Source organism: Scyliorhinus torazame, chromosome 11, assembly GCF_047496885.1.
Source record: "Scyliorhinus torazame isolate Kashiwa2021f chromosome 11, sScyTor2.1, whole genome shotgun sequence".
Lineage (NCBI taxonomy): Eukaryota > Metazoa > Chordata > Chondrichthyes > Carcharhiniformes > Scyliorhinidae > Scyliorhinus > Scyliorhinus torazame.
The window spans coordinates 230,673,368-230,697,660 of NC_092717.1; the positions used below are offsets into that span (position 1 = coordinate 230,673,368).

At 50.9% G+C, this 24,293-nt stretch overlaps 1 protein-coding gene across 2 annotated transcripts in view; it reads right to left on the reverse strand.

The window, feature by feature from the left end:
- ldlrad4a (low density lipoprotein receptor class A domain containing 4a) overlaps positions 1-24,293 on the reverse strand; it is a 629,055-nt gene that overhangs the window by 479,959 nt on the left and 124,803 nt on the right. For both annotated transcript variants that reach the window (XM_072468425.1, XM_072468426.1), the window contains one exon: positions 20,762-21,174. In XM_072468425.1, coding sequence (XP_072324526.1) covers positions 20,762-20,801 — 40 coding nt within the window. In that variant the 5' untranslated portion in view covers positions 20,802-21,174. The remainder of the gene's footprint in view (positions 1-20,761; positions 21,175-24,293) is intronic.

Here is a 24,293-nt window from a genome sequence, read left to right on the forward strand (position 1 = left end):
ACGTAATTGGAATTAGAGTCACATTAGGTGACACCAAGGCAGGTACCCCTCCCTGAAAGACTTCTATGAACCAGCTGAGTTTTTTTGAAAAAACATTTTATTAGGGTATTTGTAGTTTTTATAATAATAACGAGAACAGCAACAAAAACATGGTACAAAAAGCATTTCTATCCCTATCACGTTCTTCGCACCCCCAACAATGAAACAATAGCCTAACCCCGCCCCGAATTCTAGATTTCTGCCTCTGCTGACATTTAAATTTTTTCTGAGAAAGTCGACGAACGGCTGCCACCTCCAGACGAACCCGAACACATTGATCCTCTTAGGGCAAACTTTATTTTCTCAAGACTGAGAAACCCAGCCATGTCACTAACCCAGGTCTCTAATTTTGGGGGCTTCGAGTCCCTCCACATTAACAGAATCCGTCTCCGGGCTACCAGAGAGGCAAAGGCCAAAACGTCAGCCTCTTTCGCCCCCTGGACTCCCGGCTCTTCCGACACTCCAAAGATCGCCACCTCTGGACTCGGCACCACCAGTGTTTTAAGTACCATGGACATAGCCTTAGCAAAATCCTGCCCAAACCCTCTAAGCCTCAGGCATGCCCAAAACATGTGGACAAGATTTGCTGGACCTCCCACGCACCTCGCACACCTGTCATCTACCCCAAAAAACCTGCTTATCCAGGCCACCGTCATGTGTGCCCGGTGGACTACCATAAATTGTATCAGACTAAGCCTGGCACATGATGAGGATGTGTTAACCCTGCTTAAGGCATCCGCCCACAGACCCGCCTCTATCTCTCCCCCTAGCTCATCTTCCCACTTGCCCTTTAGTTCCTCTATCTGAGTTTCCTCCGACTCCATAAGTTTTTTGTAGATATCTGATACTTTCCCCTCTCCCACTCCTGTTCTGGAAACTATCCTGTCCTGTATCCACCGTGGTGGCAGGAGTGGGAAGGTCGGATCCTGCCTTCTCAGATAATCCCGCACCTGCAGATATCTAAACCCATTCCCTGCTGGCAGTTCAAATTTCTCCTCCAAATCCTTCAAGCTAGGGAAGCTCACGTCTGGTAATAGATCTCCCATCCTCTCAATGTCTACTCTCTGCCAACTCCGAAACCCTCCATCCAGTCTTCCCGGTACAAACCGATGGTTGTTGTAAATCGGGGCTCAGACCAATGCTCCCTCCACTCTCCTATATTTCCTCCACTGTCCCCAGACTCTCAGAGCCGCCACTACCACCGGGCTTGTGGAGTACCGGGCCGGCGGGAACGGCAGAGGTGCCGTTATCAGTGCCCCTAAATTTGTGTTCTTACACAATGCCATTTCTATTCACTCCCACACCGACCACCACCCCCCCAAGCATGGCTATATTAGCCGCCCAGTAGTAGTTACAAAAGTTCAGCAGCGCCAACCCACTCTCCCCCCCGACTACGCTCTAACAACACTTTCTTCACTCGCGGGGTTTTTCCCCCAGAATCCTCATAATTTCTTCCATCCCCTCTAATGGGTCCGATACATATAGGAGCAGGTCGTCTGCGTAAAGCGAGACTCTGTGTTCCACTCACCCCCCGGATCAGCCCCTTCCAGCCCCTTGAGGCTCTCACCGCAATTGCCAGCGGCTCTATGGCTAACGCGAACAACAGTGTGGAGAGGGGGCATCCCTGTCTCGTCCCCCGATGCAGCCTAAAATAGTTTGATGTTGTCCTATTCATCCGTACGCTCGCAACAGGAGCTTGATACAACAACCTGACCCAGTCAATAAAGCCCGCCCAAATCCGAACCGTCCCAGCACCTCCCACAGATATTCCCATTCCACCCGATCAAAAGCATTCTCTGCGTCCATTGCGACCATTATCTCCACCTCCCTACCTTCCGGGGGCATCATGATCACATTTAACAACCTTCTTACATTGGACACCAACTGCCTTCCCTTAACGAACCCCGTATGGTCCTCCCCAATAACGTCTGTAACACAATCCTCAAACCTAGAGGACAAGATTTTGGCCAGCAGTTTGGCGTCCACATTCAATCGAGATATCGGCCTATAGGAGCCACATAGCTCCGGGTCCTTGTCCGTCTTCAGGATCAATGAGATTGTGGCCTATGACATCGTCGGGGGAAGCACCCCACGCTCCCTTGCCTCATTGAATGTCCTCATCAACAGCAGCCCCAATATCACAGAGAACTTTTTATAGAACTCCACTGGATACCCGTCCTGCCCTGGGGCTTTACCCAACTGCATGACCTTCAGACCCTCCGCTATCTCTTCCAATCTGATCGGGGTCCACCTTCGGGAAATTCAGCCCCCCCCTAAGAAGTGCCTCATCTCCTCCGGCCCCGCTGGGGGTTTCGACCCATACAGCCTACTGTAAAACGCCTTGAACACCTTATTCACCCCTGCTGAGTCTCCAACCAGGCTCCCGTCCCCATCCTTTACTTTCCTTATCACCCTGGCTGCCTCCGTCTTTCTAAGCTGCTGTGCAAGCATTCTGCTGGCCTTCTCCCTGTGCTCATAGATCGGCCCCCCCCCCTCGCTTTCCTCAGCGGCTCTACCGCCCTCCCTGTAGTTAACAAGCCAAACTCCGTCTGTAGCCTCCGTCGTTCCCTTGAAAGCCCTGCCTTCGGGGTCTCCGCATATCTCCTGTCGACCTGCAATATCTCCTTTATCAGTCGGTCTGTCTCTGCTCTGTCTACCTTCTCCCTGTGGGCCCGTATCGAGATCAGCTCCCCTCGAACCACCGCCTTCAATGCCTCCCAGACCACCGTTGCCGAAACTTCAACCATGTCGTTGACTTCCAGGTAATTCTGAATACATTTCCTCAGCCGCCCGCACACATCTTCGTCAGCTAAAAGTCCCACGTCCAGCCTCCAGTGCGGGCGCTGGCTACTCTTCCTGCTAACCTGTAGGTCAACCCAGTGCGGGGCATGATCTGAGATTGGGATTACCAAATACCCCGTGTCCACCACCCCCGTCAGTAGAGCCCTATTCAAAATTTAAAAATCAATCCGGGAGTACACTTTATGCACGTGTGAATAGAAGGAAAACTCCTTCACTCTCGGCTGCCTAAATCTCCATGGGCCCACCACTCCCATCTGCTCCATGAACCCCTGTAGCTCCTTTTCCATTGCTGGCACCCTGCCCGTCTTTGAGCTCGACCGGTCTAAACCAGGATCAATAACTGTGTTGAAGTATGCAAATCTAGGTCCGGGATCTTCCCCAACATCATCCCAATTTGGCGCATACACATTTACTAGTACCACCTGCACCCCCTCCAGTTTCCCACTGACCATAATGTACCGGCCTCCCATATCCATAACTATTCTTCCCGCCTCAAACACCACTCGCTTATTAATCAGGATCGCGACCCCTCTAGTCTTCGAGACCAGCCCCAAGTGAAAAACCTGTCCGACCCATCCCTTCCTGAATCTGATCTGTGATGTGGAGATGCCGGCGTTGGACTGGGGTGAACACAGTAAGAAGTCTTACGCCACCAGGTTAAAGTCCAACAGGTTTGTTTCAAACACTAGCTTTCAGAACACTGCTCCTTCCTCAGGTGAATCAAGAGGTATGTTCCAGAAACATATATATAGACAAATTCAAAGATGCAAGACAATGCTTAGAATGCGAGCATTTGCAGGTCACTAAGTCTTTACAGATCCAGAGATAGGGATAGCCCCAGGTTAAAGAGGTGTGAATTGTCTCAAGCCAGGACAGTTGGTAGGATTTCGCAAGCCCAGGCTAGATGGTGGAGGATGAATGTAATGCGACATGAATCCCAGGTCCCGGTTAATCTGATCAGCTACTCTTTTTTAAAAATATATATTTTATTAAATTTTTCAAACAAAATTTTTCCGTTTTTACAAATCAACATAAAAATAATACAATAACTAGTAAATAACATTATTTAAATAATATAGTGAACTAACAAAATAACAAAAAATGGTGCTCCCCCCTCCCTCCGGGTTGCTGCTGCTGTCACTCTATCTTCCCTTAACGTTCCGCGAGATAGTCAAGGAACGGTTGCGACCGCCTGGAGAACCCCTGAGCCGATCCTCTCAACGCAAATTTTATTCGTTCCAGCTTTATGAACCCTGCCATGTCGTTTATCCAGGCCTCCACGCCGGGGGGTTTCGCTTCCTTCCACATGAGTAAAATCCTACGCCGGGCTACTAGGGACGCAAAGGCCAGAATATCGGCCTCTTTCGCCTCCTGCACTCCCGGCTCTTCCGCTACCCCAAATATCGCTAACCCCCAGCCTGGCTTGGCCCGGACCTTCACCACCTTTGAAATCACCCTTGCCACGCCCCCCCCAGTACTCATCCAATGCCGGACACGACCAGAACATGTGTGTGTGGTTCGCCGGGCTTCCCGAGCACCTCCCACACCTGTCCTCCATTCCGAAGAACCTGCTCAGTCTTGCTCCCGTCACATGTGCTCTGTGTCGAACCTTAAATTGAATCAGGCTAAGCCTGGCACACGAAGACGAGGAATTTACCCTGCTTAGGGCATCAGCCCACAGCCCCTCCTCAATCTCCTCTCCCAGCTATTCTTCCCATTTTCCCTTCAGCTCCTCTATCATCGCCTCCCCCTCGTCTCTCATCTCCTGATATATTTCGGACACTTTGCCCTCCCGACCCATACCCCGGAAATCACTCTATCTTGGATCCCCTGTGTCGGGAGCAGTGGAAATTCCCCCACCTGTTGCCTCGTAAACGCCCTCACTTGCATATATCTGAAGATATCATATTTTTCCTCCAGCGCTCCCAGACTTGCAAACGTCCCGTCTATAAACAGGTCCCTCAGTTTCCTAATTCCTACTCGTTGCCAACACTGGAACCCCCCCGTCCATCCTTCCTGGGACAAACCTGTGGTTATTCCTAATCGGGGACCACACCGAGGCACCCGTCACCCCCCTGTGTCGCCTCCACTGCCCCGAGATCCTCAAGGTTGCCACCACCACTGGGTTTGTGGTATACCTTTTCGGGGAGAAAGGCAGCGGCGCCGTCACCAGCACCTTTAGGCTCGTTCCTTTACAGGACGCCATCTCCAGTCTCTTCCACGCTGCCCCCTCTCCCTCCCTCATCCACTTACAAACCATCGCCACATTGGCGGCCCAGTAGTAGTCGTTCAGGCTCGGCAGCGCCAGTCCCCCTCTATCCCTACTGCGCTGCAGGAACCCCCTCTTTACCCTCGGTGTCTTTCCTGCCCACACAAAGCTCATCATGCTCCTGTCTATTTTTTTGAAAAAGGCCTTTGTGATCAGAATGGGGAGACACTGAAACACGAAAAGAAACTTCGGGAGGACCATCATTTTTACCGCCTGCACTCTGCCCGCCAATGAGAATGGCAACATATCCCACCTCTTGAAGTCCTCCTCCATCTGCTCCACCAGTCGCGTCAGATTAAGTCTGTGTAGAGTTCCACAGTTCCTGGCTACCTGGATCCCCAGATATCAGAAGCTCCGATCCACTCTACTTAACGGCAGAGCGTCTATTCCTCTTCCCTGGTCCCTGGGGTGCATTACAAAAAGCTCGCTTTCCCCATATTTAGCCTGTATCCCGAGAACTCTCCAAACTCCCTCAGTATCTGCATAACCTCTGGCATCCCCTCTACAGGGTCCGCAACGTATAGCAGTAAGTCATCAGCGTAGAGCGACACTCGATGCTCCTCTCCCCCTCTAACCACCCCCCTCCACTTCTTAGAGTCCCTCAACGCTATGGCCAGTGGTTCAATTGCCAACGCGAACAGTAACGGGGACAGGGGACACCCCTGTCTTGTTCCCCTGTGTAGCCGAAAATGCCCCGATCTTTGCCGGTTTGTGACTACACTTGCCACTGGGGCCCCATATAGGAGTCTGACCCATCTAACAAACCCCTCCCCGAACCCAAACCTCCTCAGCACCTCCCACAAATAGTCCCACTCCACCCTATCGAATGCCTTCTCCGCATCCATCGCCGCCACTATCTCTACCTCCCCCTCCGGTGGGGGCGTCATCATCACCCCCAGCAGCCGTCGAACGTTAACATTCAGTTGTCTCCCCTTTACAAACCCTGTCTGGTCCTCATGCACCACACCCGGGACGCAATCCTCTATCCTTGCCGCCAGCACTTTTGCCAGCAGTTTGGCGTCTACATTTAGAAGTGAGATAGGCCTGTATGACCCGCATTGCAGCGGATCCTTATCCCGCTTCAGAATTAATGATATCGTCGCCTCCGACATTGTCGGGGGTAATATCCCCCCTCCCTGGCCTCGTTAAAGGTTCTCGCCAGCAGCGGGGCCAACAGGTCCACATATTTCCTGTAGAATTCCACCGGAAACCAGTCTGGTCCCGGGGCCTTCCCTGCCTGCATGTTCCCCAGTCCCTTAGTCACCTCGTCCACCTTGATTGGCGCCCCCAGATCTGCCACCTCCTGCTCCTCCACCCTCGGGAACCTTAGTTGGTCCAGAAAATGTAGCATTGCCTCTTTCCCCACCGGGGGTTGGGACTTATATAGCCTCTCATAAAAGGTCTTAAACATCTCATTTACCTTCTCTGCTCTCTGCTCCATAGTTCCCATTTCGTCCCTAACTCCCCCAATCTCTCTTGCCGCTATCCTCTTACGAAGTTGGTGGGCCAGCAGCCGGCTCGCCTTTTCCCCATACTCATATCGCATACCCTGTGCCTTCCTCCACTGTGCCTCTGCCTTTCCTGTGGTCATCAGGTCAAACTCCGTCTGACGTCTTCGCCTTTCTCTATATAGTCCTTCGTCTGGGGCCTCCGCATATCTTTTATCCACCCTCAAAATCTCCCCCACTAATCTCTCCATTTCTTTGCCCTCTTGTTTCTCCTTGTGGGCTCTAATGGAGATCAGCTCTCCTCTAACCACCCGCTTCCCATCACCCGCTTCGCTTCAGTGCTTCCCATACTACCCCAACCTGAACCTCACCATCGTCATTGACCTCCAGGTATCTCTCAATACACCCCCGCACCCTCCTACAAACCCCCTCATCCGCCAATAGTCCCACATCTAGTCACCAGAGTGGGCGCTGCTCCCTCTCCTCTCCTAGTTCCAGATCCACCCAATGCGGGGCGTGGTCTGAAACGGCGATGGCCGAATACTCCATTCCTGCCACCTTCGAGATCAGTGCCCTACTCATAACAAAGAAGTCTATTCAGGAATATACCTTGTGGACGTGGGAGAAAAAGGAAAACTCTTTAGCCAATGGCCTGGCAAACCTCCACGGATCCACTCCCCCCATTTGTTCCATAAATCCCCTAAGCACCTTGGCCGCTGCCGGCCTTCTCCCGGTCCTGGATCTAGACTGGTCTAGCCTTGGATCCAGCACAGTGTTGAAGTCCCCCCCCATTACCAAGCTTCCCACCTCCAGGTCCGGGATACTTCCCAGCATCCGCTTGATGAATCCTGCGTCATCCCAGTTCGGGGCATATACATTCACCAGCACGACCGCCTCTCCCTGCAATCTACCACTCACCATCACATATCTGCCCCCGTTGTCCACCACTATATTCTTAGCCTCGAACGATACCCTCAGTATCAGTATCGCCACCTCCCTGTTTTTCGCGTCCAACCCTGAGTGGAATACCTGTCCCATTCATCCTTTTCTTAGCCTAACCTGATCCGCCACCTTCAGGTGCGTCTCCTGGAGCATGACTATGTCTGCCTTCAGTCTCTTTAAGTGCGCGAACACCCGGGCCCTCTTAATCGGCCCATTTAGGCCTCTCACATTCCACGTGATCGAGGAATTGGGCCCCCCCGACTAGCCATCCCCTTTTCTGGGCCATCCCCCCGTCCAGGTCCCGCGCACCCATCTGTCCCCCAGGCGGCGCCTTCCCGTCCTGACCAACTCTTCTCTTGCCAGCTCCCCCTTGCACTCAGCAGCAGCAACCCAGTTAGTCCCCCCCCCTCCCCCCCCCCCCCCCCCCCCCCCCCGCTAGATCCCCCACTAGCGCGGTTACTCCCCCCATGATGGTTCCGAACGTCAGCTAACTCTAGCTGACCCCGGCTTCCCCCGTTCTCTCTTTGACCTCCCTGCGTGTGGGGCTCTCTTCCTTCCTGCGCCTATCTTCCCGCCATCATCTCCATAGCGTGGGAAAACCCCGTGCTTTCCTATCGGCCCGCCCCCTGTGGCGCAGCTCCCTCATTCCCCCTCCCCCTCTCTGTCCCTTTTTCCCACCGGCGCCCACATTTCTTCGTGTCCCCCCATCAGGAGGAGAGAAATTCCCCATCCAACATTGCTGTATAATAAACCTCCCCTTTCCCCATTTTACATTCCTGTACCACCACCTCGTTGCTTCCCCCCCAACATCAAACTCTCAGATCTAGTCCAGTTTCTCTTCTTGAATGAAGGTCCATGCCTCATCTGCCGTTTCGAAGTAGTAGTGCTTGCCCTGATGCGTGACCCACAATCGCGCCGGCTGCAGCACCCCGAATTTTATTTTCTTCCTGTGAAGCACCGCCTTGGCCCGATTAAAACTCGCCCTCCTTCTCGCCACCTCAGCACTCCAGTCCTGATACACTCGTATCAGCGCATTCTCCCACTTGCTACTCCGTACCTTCTTGGCCCAGCTCAGGACCGCCTCTCTGTCCATGAAGCGGTGGAATCCCTTGGTATTTCACCCGCCTTTGGTCTTCTCACAAGGACCCGGTACGCTCCTTCCACCTCCAGGGGGCCCGTTGGGGCCTCAGCTCCCATTATCGTATGGAGCATCGTGCTCACATAAGCCCCAACATCAGCTCCCTCTGCTCCTTTGGGGAAACCTAAAATCTGTAGGTTCTTCCTCCTCGAGCTGTTCTCCAGGGCTTCCAGCCTTTCTATGCACCTCTTATGTAGCGCCTCATGCGTCTCCGTTTTTACCACCAGGCCCTGTATCTCATCCTCATTCTCGGCTGCCTTTGCCTTCACTCCACGGAGCTCTATCGCCTGGACCTTTTGTGTTTCCTTCAGTCCCTCGATTGCCAATAACATCGGCGCCAGCACCTCGTTCTTTAGTTCCTCCACACATCGTCGGAGGAATTCCTGCTGGTCCGGGCCCCATGCCGTCTGGGCTCCATCCGCCGCCATCTTGCTTCTCCCTTCTCTTCTCTGCCGCTGCTCCAAAGGATCCTTCGCAATCTGGCCACTACCACTGGTCCTTTCCATACACACACGGGGGGGGGGATCTTCCTTCGTCACCCCACACTGGGCTTGGTCTAAAATAAATTCCGTTGGGGCTCCCGAAAAGAGCCCAAAAGTCCGTTAGAACGGGAGCTGCCGAAACGTGCGGCTTAGCAGTGCATCACCGCAACCGGAAGTCCTGATCAGCTACTCTAAGGTGCGTCTCCCGTCGCATTACCACGTCCGCCTTCCGTCCCCTCAGATGCGCGTTCACGCGTGCCCTCTTAACCGGCTCATTTAGTCCTCTTACATTCCAGGTGATCAGCCTAGTTGGGGGGGTGCCGATTAGCCATCACCTTTCTTGGGCCAGTCTCCAGCCCACGTCCCACGCCTCCACTGGCCCGCCCCCAGGCAACCTCCACCCCAACCTCCTTTCTGTCCCTCAGCAACAGTTCCTCCCTCGTCAGCAGAACATCTTCCCCCTCCTCCCCCTCTAGTAACAGCACAATATAAACTGACCCCTTCGATAAGCATAACATCTGCTCACCCCCCACTGCGTTTCCGTGAGCTAGCCCGCCCAGCTAGCTTGGGGACCCCGCCCATTGCGCCTGGCATTCTCCCACCTATTGTTCCCTATACCCCAACCCCATACACACATGCTCAAACGAAAAGCCAGTCCCAACACAACTGCCCTAGAAAAAAATCCGATAAACAAAGAAAAGATCAAACAGAAAATCCAGCATCTAACAAACATACCTCCATCCCCCATCAGTGCAAATGTAAACTTTAACTCACTCAGTTCTGCAACTGGCCCCAAATCAATACAGAAGGCATTACAAATAACGTCTGAAAAACAAAAAACAAGAAACTTTTTAACGTGAACGTTGCAGCAAAGTTCAAAGTCCTCCGTCCGCCACCAGTCCTTTCCTTTTCGCGAAGTCCATCGCTTCCTTGGGTGACTCGAAATAAAAATGTTGCTCCTCATACGTGACCCAGAGACGGGCCGGATACAGCAGCCCAAACTTCACCTTTTTCTTAAAAAGGGTCGACTTTATCTGATTGAACCCCGCTCTTCTTCTGGTCACCTCTGCACTCAGGTCCTGATAGATCCGCGGGATACTGTTCTCCCATTTACAACTCCGTGTCTGCCTCGCCCACTGTAAAATACGCTCCTTGTCCAAGTACCTGTGGAATCTTACCACCATTGCCCTCGGGGAGACCCCAGTCGCGGCTTCCTTGCGAGCGCTCTGTGAGCCCTGTCCACCTCCAAGGGTCGGGAGAACGACCCATCCCCCAGCAACCTCTCGAACATGCCCGTTATGTATGCCCCAGCATCCGCTCCTTCGGACCTCTCCTTCGGACCCCCTTTAGAAAATAGTCTATGCCTAAATTCCTCCTTTCACATTGTATTTCATTTGCCACTTCAGTGCCCACTCTCCTAGCTTGTCCAAGTCCTTCTGCAGCCCCCTTGCTTCCTCAATACTACCTGCCCCTCTACAGATCTTTGTATCATCTGCCAACTTAGCAACAGTGCCTTCAGTACCTTCTCCCAGATCATTTATGTATATTGTGAAAAGTTGTGTTCCCAGCACAGACCTCTGAGGCACACCACTAGTCACCGGCAATAAAGATTATTATGACAATAAAGATTATTATTATTATTATTAAGTGCATAAAAGGGAAGAGAGTCGGCAAAGTGAATGTTGGTCTCTTGGAAGATGAAACCGGAGAGTTAATAGTGGGGAATAGAGAAATGGCGGAGACGTTAAATCAATATTTTGCCTTAGTTTTCACAGTGGAGGACACTAGAGCCATCCCTACAGGAATGGGCAATTCAGAGGTAATAGAAAGGGTGGAACTTAGAACAATCAGCATCAATAGGGAAACAGTACTTGACAAATTGTTGGGATTGAAGGCAGACAGGTTGTCAGGGTCTGATGGCCCACATCCTATGACAGTCATTTTCAAACTCAGGGTCACGACCCGTGGGTGGGTCGCGGGTGGGTGTTGGGAGGGACGCAGAGCATTCAGTCACAAGGTTCCCGTTTGTGGGAAGAAGTGCCCAACAGCTGCGACCGACTTTTAAAAATACCGGCCGCAACTTCCGGCTGCGGCGATGCGGAGCTAAGCCGCACGTTTCGGCAGCTCCCGCGACAACGGACTTTCGGGCTCTCCAGAGGAGCCCCAACGGAACTTTTTTGAATTGATCCCGTGTGGGAAGGTGCAGTAAGGTTCCCCCCTTACGATATATGGCCGAGATCAGCGGTGGAGCAGCGAAAAAAGAGGCTCTGGAGCAGCGGCAAAATCGAGGGGGAAAAAGCAAGATGGCGGAGGGCGGAGAGCGAGCAGCATGGGGGTCGGACCAGCAGGAGTTCCTTAAGTGCTGTGTGGAGGAGCTGAAAAAGGAGGTGCTGGCGCCAATGCTGTTGGCGATCGAGGGGCTGAAGGAGACCCAGAGGACCCAGGCGGTGGAGCTTCGTGAGGTGAAAGATAAAATGAATGACAACGAGGCCGAGATCCTGGGCCTGGCGGTAAAAATGGAGGCGCACGAGGCGGTGCACAGGAGGTGGACCGAGAGAATTGAGTTCCTGGAGAACAGGTCGAGGAGGAGGTACCTCCGGATTCTGGGTCTTCCCGAAGGAGTGGAGGGAGCTGATGGCGGGGCGTATGTGAGTACGATGCTCCATGCGCTGATGGGTGCGGAGGCCTCTCCAACCCCCCTGGAGCTGGAAGGGGCTCACCGGGTCCTGGCGAGGAGACCCAAGGCTGATGAGCCGCCAACGGCGATAGTGGCAAGGTTCCATCGCTTCGCGGACAAAGAAAATATGCTGAGATGGGCCAAGAAGGTGCGGAGCAGTAGATGGGAGAACGCGGTGATCTGAGTTTACGAGGATTGGAGCGCGGAGGTGGCAAGGAGGAGAGCTGGCCTGCGCGACTGTGGGTCACTTATCAAGACCGACACCATTATTTTGAAACGCCAGAAGAGGCTTGGACCTTTATTCAGACAGAAACACTGGACTTGAACTGAGGGGATGTGGTCGTGGGGGAGATGTTGGTTGTATATGGGGTTGTAAATATGGGTAAATAATAATTCATGGGTGGGAGGATGGATGGGGATGTGGGTAGAGTTCGTGTTCAAATTCCTAAAATTTCCCTTTTTTCTTTTCTGTAGACGAGATGATGATGATGGGGAATGTGGGCGTCGGTGCTGGAGGGAGGTGAGACTCGGGGATGAGGGAGCTGGGATAATGGCTGCAACAGGAGCTGCGCCACAGGGGGCGGGGCTGGTTCAGGAAAGCGCGGGCTTTTTCCCGCGCCAAAAGGGGGGGAGGGATGGAGGAAGGCAAGGAGGAGGAGAGACTCCCACACGGGGGAGATCAACGGGAAGGCGGGGGAAGCCGGGGTCAGCAGAAGTCAGCTGACTCTTGGAAGTAATATGGGGGGGTGGGGATTCTAGGGGGAAGCCGGGGTCAGCAGAAGTCAGCTGACTCTTGGAAGTAATATGGGGGGGTGGGGATTCTAGGGTTGCTGCTGCATTGTCCGAGGGGGAACTGAAAATGGAAGAGGTGGTCGGGTGGGGGTTCTCCGCCTGGGGGACTGGAGGGTGCGGGAGGCGCGAGCACGGGACTGGCCTAAGATAGGAGATGGCTAGTTGGCGGGGAGGGGCAATACTGGTGGGAAAGCGGGTGTCGTTTGAGGCCAAGAACATAGTAGCGGATAAGGGAGGAGGTGGTACTGGTGAATGCATATGCCCCGAACTGGGACGATGCTGGATTCATGAAACGGATGTTGGGGCGTATTCCAGACCTGGAGGTAGGGAGCTTGATAAAGGGTGGGGATTTTAACACGGTGCTGGACCCAGCATTAGATCGCGCCAGATCCAGGACGGGGAAGAAGCCGTCTGCGGCAAAGGTGTTTAGGGGGTTTATGGACCAGATGGGGGGAGTAGATCCGTGGAGATATGCCAGGCCTTTGGCCAGAGAATTTTCTTTTTTCTCCCACGTGCATAAGGCCTACTCCCGGATAGATTTTTTTGTTCTGGGCAGGGCATTGATCCCGAAGGTGGAGGGAACGGAGTATTCGGCCATAGCAATTTCAGACCATGCCCCACATTGAGTGGAGTTAGAACTGGGGGAGGAGAGGGACCAACGCCCGCTGTGGAGGTTGGATGTGGGACTGCTGGCAGACGAGGAAGTGTGCGGGAGTGTATTGAAAGGTATCTGGGGGCCAACGACAACGGGGAGGTGCAGGTGGGAGTAGTATGGGAGGCGCTGAAGGCGGTGGTCAGGGGAGAGTTTATCTCCATCAGGGCTCATAGGGTGAAGAGAGAGGGCAGGTAAAGGGAGAGGTTAGTGGGGGAGATTTTAAGGGTGGACAGGAGCTATGCAGAGGCTCCTGATGAGGGACTACTCAGGGAGAGACGAAGTCTCCAGACGGAGTTCGACCTGTTGACCACAGGGAAGGCAGAGGCACAGTGGAGGAAGGCACAGGGGGCGATGTATGAATATGGGGAGAAGGCGAGCCGGATGCTGGCACATCAGCTCCGTAAGAGGATGGCAGCGAGGGAAATAGGCGGAGTCAAAGATGGCAGGGGAACTACGGTGCGGAGAAAGTGAATGATGTTTTTAAGGCCTTTTACGAGGAACTGTATAGCTCCCAGCCCCCAGGGAAAAAAGAGGGGATGCGGCGATTCTTGGACCAATTGAGGTTCCCAAGGGTGGAGGAGCAGGAGGTGGCTGGTTTGGGGGCGCCAATTGGGGTGGAGGAGCTGGTTAAAGGACTGGGGAGCATGCAGGCAGGGAAGGCCCCGGGGCCGGATGGGTTCCTGGTGGAGTTTTATAGGAAATATGTAGACCTGTTAGCCCCGGTGCTGATAAGGACCATTCAATGAAGCAAGGGAGGGGGGTACCCTGCCCCCGACAATGTCGGAGGCGACGATCTCTTTGATCTTGAAGCGGGGTAAGGATCCACTGCAATGTGGGTCGTATAGACCGATCTCGCTCCTTAATGTAGATGCCAAGTTGCTGGCAAAAATGTTGGCCACGAGGATTGAGGACTGTGTCCCGGGGGTGATTCACGAGGACCAGATGGGATTCGTAAAGGGTAGGCAGTTAAATACTAATGTGCGAAGGCTCCTAAATGTGATAATGATGCCATCGGTGGAGGGAGAAGCGGAGATAGTGACAGCCATGGACGCGGAGAAGGCCTTTGATCGGGTAGAGTGGGAGTATCTCTGGGAAGCGTTGAGGAGGTTTGGGTTTGGGGGAGGGTTTATTAGTTGGGTTAAGCTCCTGTATAAAGCCCCGATGGCGAGTGTGGTCACGAACCGGCGGAGGTCGGAGTATTTCCGGCTGTATCAAGGGACGAGGCAGGGGTGCCCCCTGTCCCCTCTGCTGTTTGCATTAGCAATTGAACCTTTGGCCATGGCGTTAAGGGAGTCGGGGAAATGGAAGGGGGTGGTTCGAGGGGGAGAGGAACATCGAGTGTCTCTGTACGCAGATGACCTGTTGCTGTATGTGATGGACCCAGTGGAGGGGATGGTGGAGGTAATGCAGATCCTACGGGAGTTTGGAGATTTTTCGGGCTATAAGCTCAATGTGGGAAAGAGTGAGCTCTTTGCGACCCATCCGGGGGACCAGGGAAAAGGGATAGACGACCTACCGTTGAGGAGGGTGGAAAGGAGCTTTCGATACTTGGGGATTCAGGTAGCTAGGAGCTGGGGGGCACTGCACAAACTTAATTTGACGCAGCTGGTGGAGCAGATGGAGGAGGATTTTAAAAGGTGGGACATGTTGCCACTCTCGTTGGCGGGTAGGGTACAGTCAGTTAAAATGGTGGTCCTCCCGAGATTTCTTTTTGTATTCCAATGCGTCCCAATTGTGATTACGAAGGCTCCCTGCAGGAGCATTATGGGATTTGTGTGGGTGAGCAAGACCCCGCGGGTATGGAGGGGGTTTCTGGAGCGTAGCAGAGATAGAGGAGGGTTGGCGTTGCCGAATTTGGCTGGTTACTATTGGGCAGCCAACGTGGCAATGATCCGTAAGTGGGTGATGGAGGGAGAGGGGGCGGCGTGGAAGAGGTTGGAATGGCGTCCTGCAAGGGAACGAGCCTGGGGGCGCTGGTGACGGCACCGCTGCCGCTCTCGCCGACAAGGTGCTAGCCCGGTGGTGGCGGCTACGCTAAAGATCTGGGGGCAGTGGAGACGGCACAGGGGTGCAACGGGAGCCTTGGTGTGGTCCCCGATCAGAGACAACCATCGGTTTGTCCCAGGAAGGATGGACGGGGGGGGTTTCAGAGCTGGCATTAGGCAGGGATTAGAAGAATGGGGGACCTGTTCATTGACGGGACGTTTGCGAGCTTAGGGACGCTGGAGGAGAAGTTTGGGCTACCCCCGGGAAACGCTTTCAGGTACATGCAAGTGAGGGCGTTTGTGAGGCGGCAGGTGAGGGAATTTCCGCTACTCCCGGCACAGGGGATTCAAGATAGGGTGATTTCAGGCGTATGGGTCGGAGAGGACAAGGTGTCGGCGATATACCAGGAGATGAAAGAAGAGGGGGGGGGCTTTGGTGGTGGAGCTGAAGGGTAAATGGGAGGAGGAGTTGGGGGAGGAGATTGAGGAGGGGCTATGGGCTGATGCCCTAAGTAGGGTTAATTCCTCTTCCTCGTGTGCCAGGCTTAGCCTGATACAATTTAAGGTGGTTCATAGAGCGCATATGACGGGGGCGAGGCTGAGTAGGTTCTTTGGGGTGGAGGACAGATGTGGGAGGTGCTCAGGAAGTCCGGCGAACCATGTCCATATGTTTTGGTCATGCCCGGCACTGGAGGGGTTCTGGAGGGGAGTGGCGGGAACAATATCTAAGGTGGTGAAAGTCCGGTCAAGCCAAGCTGGGGGCTAGCACTATTCGGAGTAGTGGACGAGCCGGGAGTGCAGGAGGCGAAAGAGGCCGGTATTCTGGCCTTTGCGTCCCTAGTAGCCCGGCGAAGGATCTTGCTAATGTGGAAGGAGGCGAAGTCCCCCAGCGTGGAGACCTGGATAAACAATATGGCTGGGTTTATCAAGTTGGAAAGAATAAAGTTTGCCTTGAGAGGGTCTGCGCAGGGGTTCTACAGGCGGTGGCAACCGGAAACTGACATGTACGGGCCTCCTTCGTATTTCAGTGTGCTGTTACAGGAGCAGACTTTTAAAAAAAATTGATTTGTCTTCCCACAAGAAGCAGCGGCAGAGAGCAGGACATTCGCCTGGTATGAAATGAAAATCTCTTATTGTCACAAGTAGGCTTCAATTGAAGTTACTGTGAAAAGCCCCGAGTCGCCACATTCTGACGCCTGGGGCACTGACGTCACATACTCTGGGCATAAAATTACAAAGAACAATACAGCACAGGAACAGGCCCTTCAGCCCTCCAAGCCGGGACTGGTCGTGATACCACCCTTGGCCAAAACCCTCAGCACTTCCTATTACGGAGGAGTTTCCTCTGTGTTGTAAGACCACAATGTGGAGATGTCGGCGTTGGACAGGGGTGAGCACAGTAAGAAGTCTTACAACACCAGGTTAAAGTCCAACAGGTTTGTTTCGATGTCACTAGCTTTCGGAGCACTGCTCCTTCCTCAGGTGAATGAAGAGGTATGTTCCAGAAACATATATATCGACAGATTCAAAGATGCCAGACAATGCTTGGAATGCGAGCATTAGCAGGTGATTAAATCTTTACAGATCCAGAGATGGGGTAACCCCAGGTTAAAGAGTGTGAATTGTGTCAAGCCAGGACAGTTGGTAGGATTGCGCAGGCCAGATGGTGGGGGATGCATGTAATGCGACATGAATCCCAGGTCCCGGTTGAGGCCGCACTCATGTGTGCGGAACTTGGCTATAAGCTTCTGCTCGACGATTCTGCGTTGTCGCGCGTCCTGAAGGCCGCCTTGGAGAATGCTTACCCGGAGATCAGAGGCTGAATGCCCTTGACTGCTGAAGTGTTCCCCGACTGGAAGGGAACATTCCTGCCTGGTGATTGTCACGCGATGTCCTATCATTCGTTGTCGCAGCGTCTGCATGGTCTCGCTTCGGGACATCCTTTCCTGCAGCATATGAGGTAGACAACGTTGGCCGAGTCGCACGAGTACATACCGGGTGGGTGGTGTTCTCACGTGTAATGGTGGTATCCATGTCGATGATCTGGCACGTCTTGCAGCGATTGCCATGGCAGGGTTGTGTGGTGTCGTGGTTGTTCTGAAGGCTGGGTAGTTTGCTGCAAACAATGGTTTGTTCGAGGTTGCGCGGTTGTTTCAGAATCGCCAAGCAGAAACTTATAGCCAAGTTCCGCACACATGATGTCCAAATGACCTAACAGCACGTCTTTCGGGACTTGTGTGAGGAAGCCGGAGCACCCATGGAAACACCCAGAGGAAACCCACGCAGACACAGGGAGAACGTGCAGATTGCCCACAGACAGTGACCCAAGACGGGAATCGAACCTGGGACGCTGAAGCTGTGAAGCAACAGCGCGAACCACTGTGCTACCGTGCCACCCATATACCAAACAGACTCCTGAATGACCCTCTTATGGACCGAACTTATTTCTTCACACATCTTCTCTATTGAGTAGTACTAAACTCCGTATGCTCACCCGATGCCAGTGACCATGTTCTTACATAGTGTGTTTATGCATATCCTATGTTTTTTCATGTATGGAACAATCTGTCTAGACTGTACACAGAACAATACTTTTCATTGCACCTTGGTACGCGTGACAATACATCAAATCCAAAACCACCAATGAATGAATAAAAATAAAAACAATAACTTGAAGGTGTTGTACAAAATATTAGAACAAAGAACAATACAGCACAGGAACAGGCCCTTCGGCCCTCCAAGCCTGTACTGGTCATGATGCCAACCTTGGCCAAAACCTTCAGCACTTCCTTGTGTCGTATCCCTCTATACCCATCTTATCCATGTGTTTGTCAAGATGCCTTTTGAACGCTGTTAATGTATCTGCTTCCACAACCTCCCCTGGCAATGCGTTCCAGGCACTCGCCACCCTCTGTGTAAAAAACCTGCCTTGCACATCTCCTCTAAACTTTGCCCCACAGACCTTAAACCTATGCCCCCTGGTGACTGACCCCTCCACTCTGGGAAAGCCTGCCCATCCACTCTATTCATGCCCCTCATAATCTTGTAAATCTATATCAGGTCACCCCTCAACCTCCGGCTTTCTAATGAAAACAGTCCGAGTCAATTCAGCCTATCCACAAAGCTAACACCCTCCGGACCAAGCAATATCCTGGAAAATCTCCTCTGTACCCTCTCCAAAGCCTCCACATCCTTCTGGTAATGTGGCAACCAGAATTGTGTGCAATATTCCAAGTGCGGCCTTACCAAGGTTATATACAACTGTAACATAACTTGCCTGTTTTTATACTCGATGCCCCGTCCAATGAAGGCAAGCATTCCGTATGCTTTCTTGACTACCTTATCCATTTGTGTTGCCACTTTCAAAGATTTGTGGACCTGCACGCCCAGATCTCTCTGACTTTCTACATTCCCAAGAGTTTTGCCATTTACGATATATTTCCCCTCAATGTTAGACCGACAAAATGCATTACCTCACATTTATCTGGATTAAACTCCATTTGCCATTTCTCTGACCAAGTCTCCAACCTATCTATGTCTTGCTGTATCCTCTGACAATCCTCAACACTATCTGCCACTCCACCAACCTTGATGTCATCCGGAACTTACAAATCAGACTAGCTACACTTTCCTCCAAATTGTTTATGTATACTACAAACAACAGGGGCCCCAGTACAGATCCCTGTGGAACACCTCTAGTCACACCCTTCCATTCAGAAAAACACCCTTCTACTACTACCCTTTGCCTTCTGTGACCGAGTAAGATGAGGTATCCATCTTACCACCTCACCTCTGATCCCATGTGACTTCACCTTTTGTGCCAGTCTGCCATGAGGCACCTTGTCAAAGGCTTTACTGAAGTCCATGTAAACAACATCCACTGCCTTTACCTCATCAATCATATTTGTCACCTCCTCAAAAAACTCGATCAAGTTAGTGAGGCACGACCTCCTCTTCACTAAACCTTCTTCATTACATAAAGAACCTTCTTCATTACATCCTGACTGCGCCACAGTGTACTACCAATGTACATTTTTTTAAAATTTGTGATCAAAACACTATATTCTGAATCTCAAACCTCAGTTTCTCCATATTTCACAGTTTATACTCTGATACTTAATATTCACAATATACCATAAGCCACAAGGACACTTGGTTCTCAAAGATCCTTTTATAATAAAGGAGCATAAATTTATAAGCTCCAACACTAGTTCTATGCTTCCGGTCTATAAACCTACAAAGGGAGTGGTCACTGACTGGTCTTGTGTATCTCTTTGCAGTTATCTAAAGAATGACACCATCAAAAATTACCCATAGTCCAATCAGCCACACAGTTGGTGTATCACCTGAAGAGCTCAGTCTAAAACATTTGCCGGTCTGTCACAGCAACATTTACCCTTTCAACTAAGATACTTGTGTTAAAATGATATGACACAGGAGGAGGCCATTCAGTCCATCTTGCTTGCACAGGGTCTTTCTAGGAGCCATCCAATTAGTCTCACTCACCAGCTGCACAAATTGCTTATTAGGCCCCAGCTGGAGCACTGTGAGCAGTTCTGGTCGCCACACTGCAGGTACAGAGGAGATTCACCAGGATGTTGCTTGGGCTGGAGCATTTCAGCTATGAAAATATAAGGTAAGGGGCAGGAGATTCAGGAGGGATTTGACGAGAAACCTTTTCACCCAGAGGGTGATGGAAATCTGCAATTCACTGCCTGAAAGGGAACTCCTACAACATTTAAGAAGCATTTCGATGAGCACTTGAAATGCCATAGCATACAAGGTAACAGACCAAAGAACAAAGAACAAAGAAATGTACAGCACAGGAACAGGCCCTTCGGCCCTCCAAGCCCGTGCCGACCATGCTGCCCGACTAAACTACAATCTTCTACACTTCCTGGGTCCGTATCCCTCTATTCCCCATCCTATTCATGTATTTGTCAAGATGCCCCTTAAATGTCACTATCGTCCCTGCTTCCACCACCTCTCCGGTAGCGAGTTCCAGGCACCCACTACCCTCTGCGTAAAAAACTTGCCTCATACATCTACTCTAAACCTTGCCCCTCTCACCTTAAACCTATGCCCCCTAGTAATTGACCCCTCTACCCTGGGGAAAAGCCTCTGACTATCCACTCTGTCTATGCCCCTCATAATTTTGTAGACCTCTATCAGGTCTCCCCTCAACCTCCTTCGTTCCAGTGAGAACCAAGTGCTGGAAAATGGGATTAGAATAGATAGGTGCTTGATGGCCGGCGCAGACACAATGAGCTGACGGCCTCATTTTCTGCTGTAAAACTCTGACTAATTATGTTAAATCCATGTCTTCTGGTTATTGACCCACTTGTCATTGGAAAGTTTCTCTATTTACTCAAACTTGATTTCATTCCAAATTTTATTGGTCACTCAACTTGCAATTAGAATATACTGCACCCTGAAATTAATTTTGTCACAGTATTGATCTAAAATAACCATTTTTCTGAAGGAGAATCTATGGGAAATCTCTACAGTAAATACCATTGTAAGAACACATACCTTTTAATGCATTTGTGGCTTGAAAACCAGCTTCCTGCATACTGTTTTCCAAGCAATGTTTGTAAATCCAACTTCAACCTATCCTCACTGGCCAAAACTGAACAGGAAGCAGTCAGGACACTTCCATTGCCGGTCTTGACAGTCCATTTCTAGCTGCAGTGCATTTCATCTGCCAACAATCTCCAGAAGCAGTTGTGCAAACAGAAGTTGAAGTTCCAAGCTGATAAAGATATTCGCAAAGTATTAGCCGCCAAGCCACAAAACCTTTGCCATTGTGAGTTTGAAAGTCACAGCAGAGTGTAAGAAACTGTCCCCACCAACGTCTTTTTAAAAACGCATCTACTGTATAATCTTCTTCAGGATTCAGTCACAAGCACTTTTCATTCCCATCCTATGATGCTTCATGCAATGTCCTGAAAAATTAAAAAGCAGAGATTATGTTTTGATGAATTTTAGACTTATTAAAATGAATATGTCTGACTAAAGGAAACTAACTTCAAGGGCAGCTATGGTTCACATCAAAGATCTTCAAAAATAAAACAAATGCCGTCCAACAATTCTCAGAACAGGACTATTCTGCTGACTTTGAAGTGCAAAGAAATAGGGTTGCAATCTATGTCACACACATATCAAACTAATTATTTAAAAAAGAAAAAACTGATCAATGCTTAATGATCTTCGCTGCTGCCCCTCTTTAGATGCAAACTTCTACGCAGAAGCTATTCATAACTAAAGAAAGGTCAACATTTTCACCTAAATAGAAATTTGGTTGGTAAATTAAAACATTCGTTATTTAGTGATGTAAAGTGGTTTTCCATATTGCATTTCTTACCGAAAGCATTTAACTAGCAAATGCGGTTACAATTGTGTGTTAACCAGTTCCTGCAACTTGTTAAAAATAGGTTGTGTTTTATAATAAATCAATCATTCTGAATTTATTGATGGAAGCCTGTTAAAGTCTGGGTACAAATAAGGTAAATAACTGGCCATTTTGATGGGTAAATTAAACTTTTGAACTAATGGAGTATCTGTGGAGTCGTGGGGCTTGATAATCTGTGATAATCTTGATCGTGAGAAAAGTAATTTTCACGTTATAGTTCAAAATGGTACTGTGGTGAGGGTTTAATGAGTATTTCAAAATATTTCCAGAAAATTCACAGGAAAAATAATTCTGTCAAATTGTTTTGATTGAACATTAACGAACGGATAAATCCGATTTATGTCAGAGGTTGCAATTCTCCCAAAAGGGAACAAAGTCCCCTACCGAGAGTGTTTAGTTGCATGTTTCCCGGCACCCACAGCGCTGAGAAACACATGGCTACTCAACGCGACTTGCATTGAATAAGGGGCCTGAACAGGGAATGGGTGGCCAAGGACGCACATAGTCAGTTTTGTACAGTGGGGAGCTCCGGCAAGAGATCAGGACACCATTTTTAAATGGTATCCCAATCTCTGAGGCCCCTGAAACATTCCCCTAGACCCCAGCTCAAACACAATATAGGCCCGCCCCTACCGTACCCTTCCCCTCCCAACCGCACTCCCCCCCCCCCCCCCCCCCCCACCCCCAAACACTCACGCCAGGCAAATCTGGCCCAATCGCATGCGTGTCGAAAATGGCAGCTTGGCAGGGTCAGGCTAGCACTGCCAGGGTACCCAGGTGGCACCAGCAGTGCCAGGGCACCACCCTGCCCACCCAAAGGGCATGCAGCCGGGTGCCTCCAATCCCCTTAGAGAACCGTTTGTGGGGATCAGTGCTGGATGGCACTCGCCCGAGATCTCTGAGACGAAGATGTTGAATCTCATAGCCTCAGCTACCTCAGGAATCTGAACATTAGAGTGAGGCTTACTGCCTCACTCTAAAATTCAGATTTGCTAAAATGTGAACCCGCCCATTGTGGGTGGGATTCATATCGCAATGTCTTGCGTGATTGCGCTGAATTCCGCGAGGCATTGCGAGCCAGGTAGATCCCAGGAGCGGGGTCCGCCTTTCAATGGCCATGTTATGCTGCGGCGAGCTGCTTTTCTGGCGCAGCGTGGCCATTGGATCGTGCAGTGAGAGTTTGAAATTAACCGAGTTTAATATAGCTAAGTAAAGTTGATTCAAATTATGTCTTCACACACATTTTACAACTATTTTTAAAATATTTTTATTCTCCATTTTCACATTTTCTTCAGAGTTTACATCCCACCCACAAGCAGTAAACGGTAACAAATACAAAGTCAATTCCCTTGTCAACAATAACGATCCCATCCTCCCACCACCCAACAACAACCCACCTGACAATATAAGCATCAAATAAAACAAACCGTCCCACGGTGGGACAAACAAAGGAGAAATAAAAGAAAAAGGAATCAGGAATCGCCTATGGTCACCATTAACCTATACAGTCCCTCCCCGCCCTCCCCCTAACATTCAATGCCATCCAATCCCCGAAAGAGTACCCATGCATTGCAAGCCCCCCCCCCCATCCCGGCTTTTTCGAGGAGGTCACTAAGATGATTGATGCAGGTAGGGCAGTGGATGTTGTCTATATGGACTTCAGTAAGGCCTTTGACAAGGTCCCTCATGGTAGACTAGTACAAAAGGTGAAGTCACACGGGATCAGGGGTGAGCTGGCAAGGTGGATACAGAACTGGCTAGGCCATAGAAGGCAGAGAGTAGCAATGGAAGGATGCTTTTCTAATTGGAGGGCTGTGACCAGTGGTGTTCCACAGGGATCAGTGCTGGGACCTTTGCTCTTTGTAGTATATATAAATGATTTGGAGGAAAATGTAACTGGTCTGATTAGTAAGTTTGCAGACGACACAAAGGTTGGTGGAATTGCGGATAGCGATGAGGACTGTCGGAGGATACAGCAGGATTTAGATTGTTTGGAGACTTGGGCGGAGAGATGGCAGATGGAGTTTAATCCGGACAAATGTGAGGTAATGCATTTTGGAAGGTCTAATGCAGGTAGGGAATATACAGTGAATGGTAGAACCCTCAAGAGTATTGAAAGTCAAAGAGATCTAGGAGTACAGGTCCACAGGTCATTGAAAGGGGCAACACAGGTGGAGAAGGTAGTCAAGAAGGCATACGGCATGCTTGCCTTCATTGGCCGGGGCATTGAGTATAAGAATTGGCAAGTCATGTTGCAGCTGTATAGAACCTTAGTTAGGCCACACTTGGAGTATAGTGTTCAATTCTGGTCGCCACACTACCAGAAGGATGTGGAGGCTTTAGAGAGGGTGCAGAAGAGATTTACCAGAATGTTGCCTGGTATGGAGGGCATTAGCTATGAGGAGCGGTTGAATAAACTCGGTTTGTTCTCACTGAAACGAAGGAGGTTGAGGGGAGACCTGATAGAGGTATACAAAATTATGAGGGGCATAGACAGAGTGGATAGTCAGAGGCTTTTCCCCAGGGTAGAGGGGTCAATTACTAGGGGGCATAGGTTTAAGGTGAGAGGGGCAAGGTTTAGAGTAGATGTACGAGGCAAGTTTTTTACGCAGAGGGTAGTGGGTGCCTGGAACTCGCTTCCGGAGGAGGTGG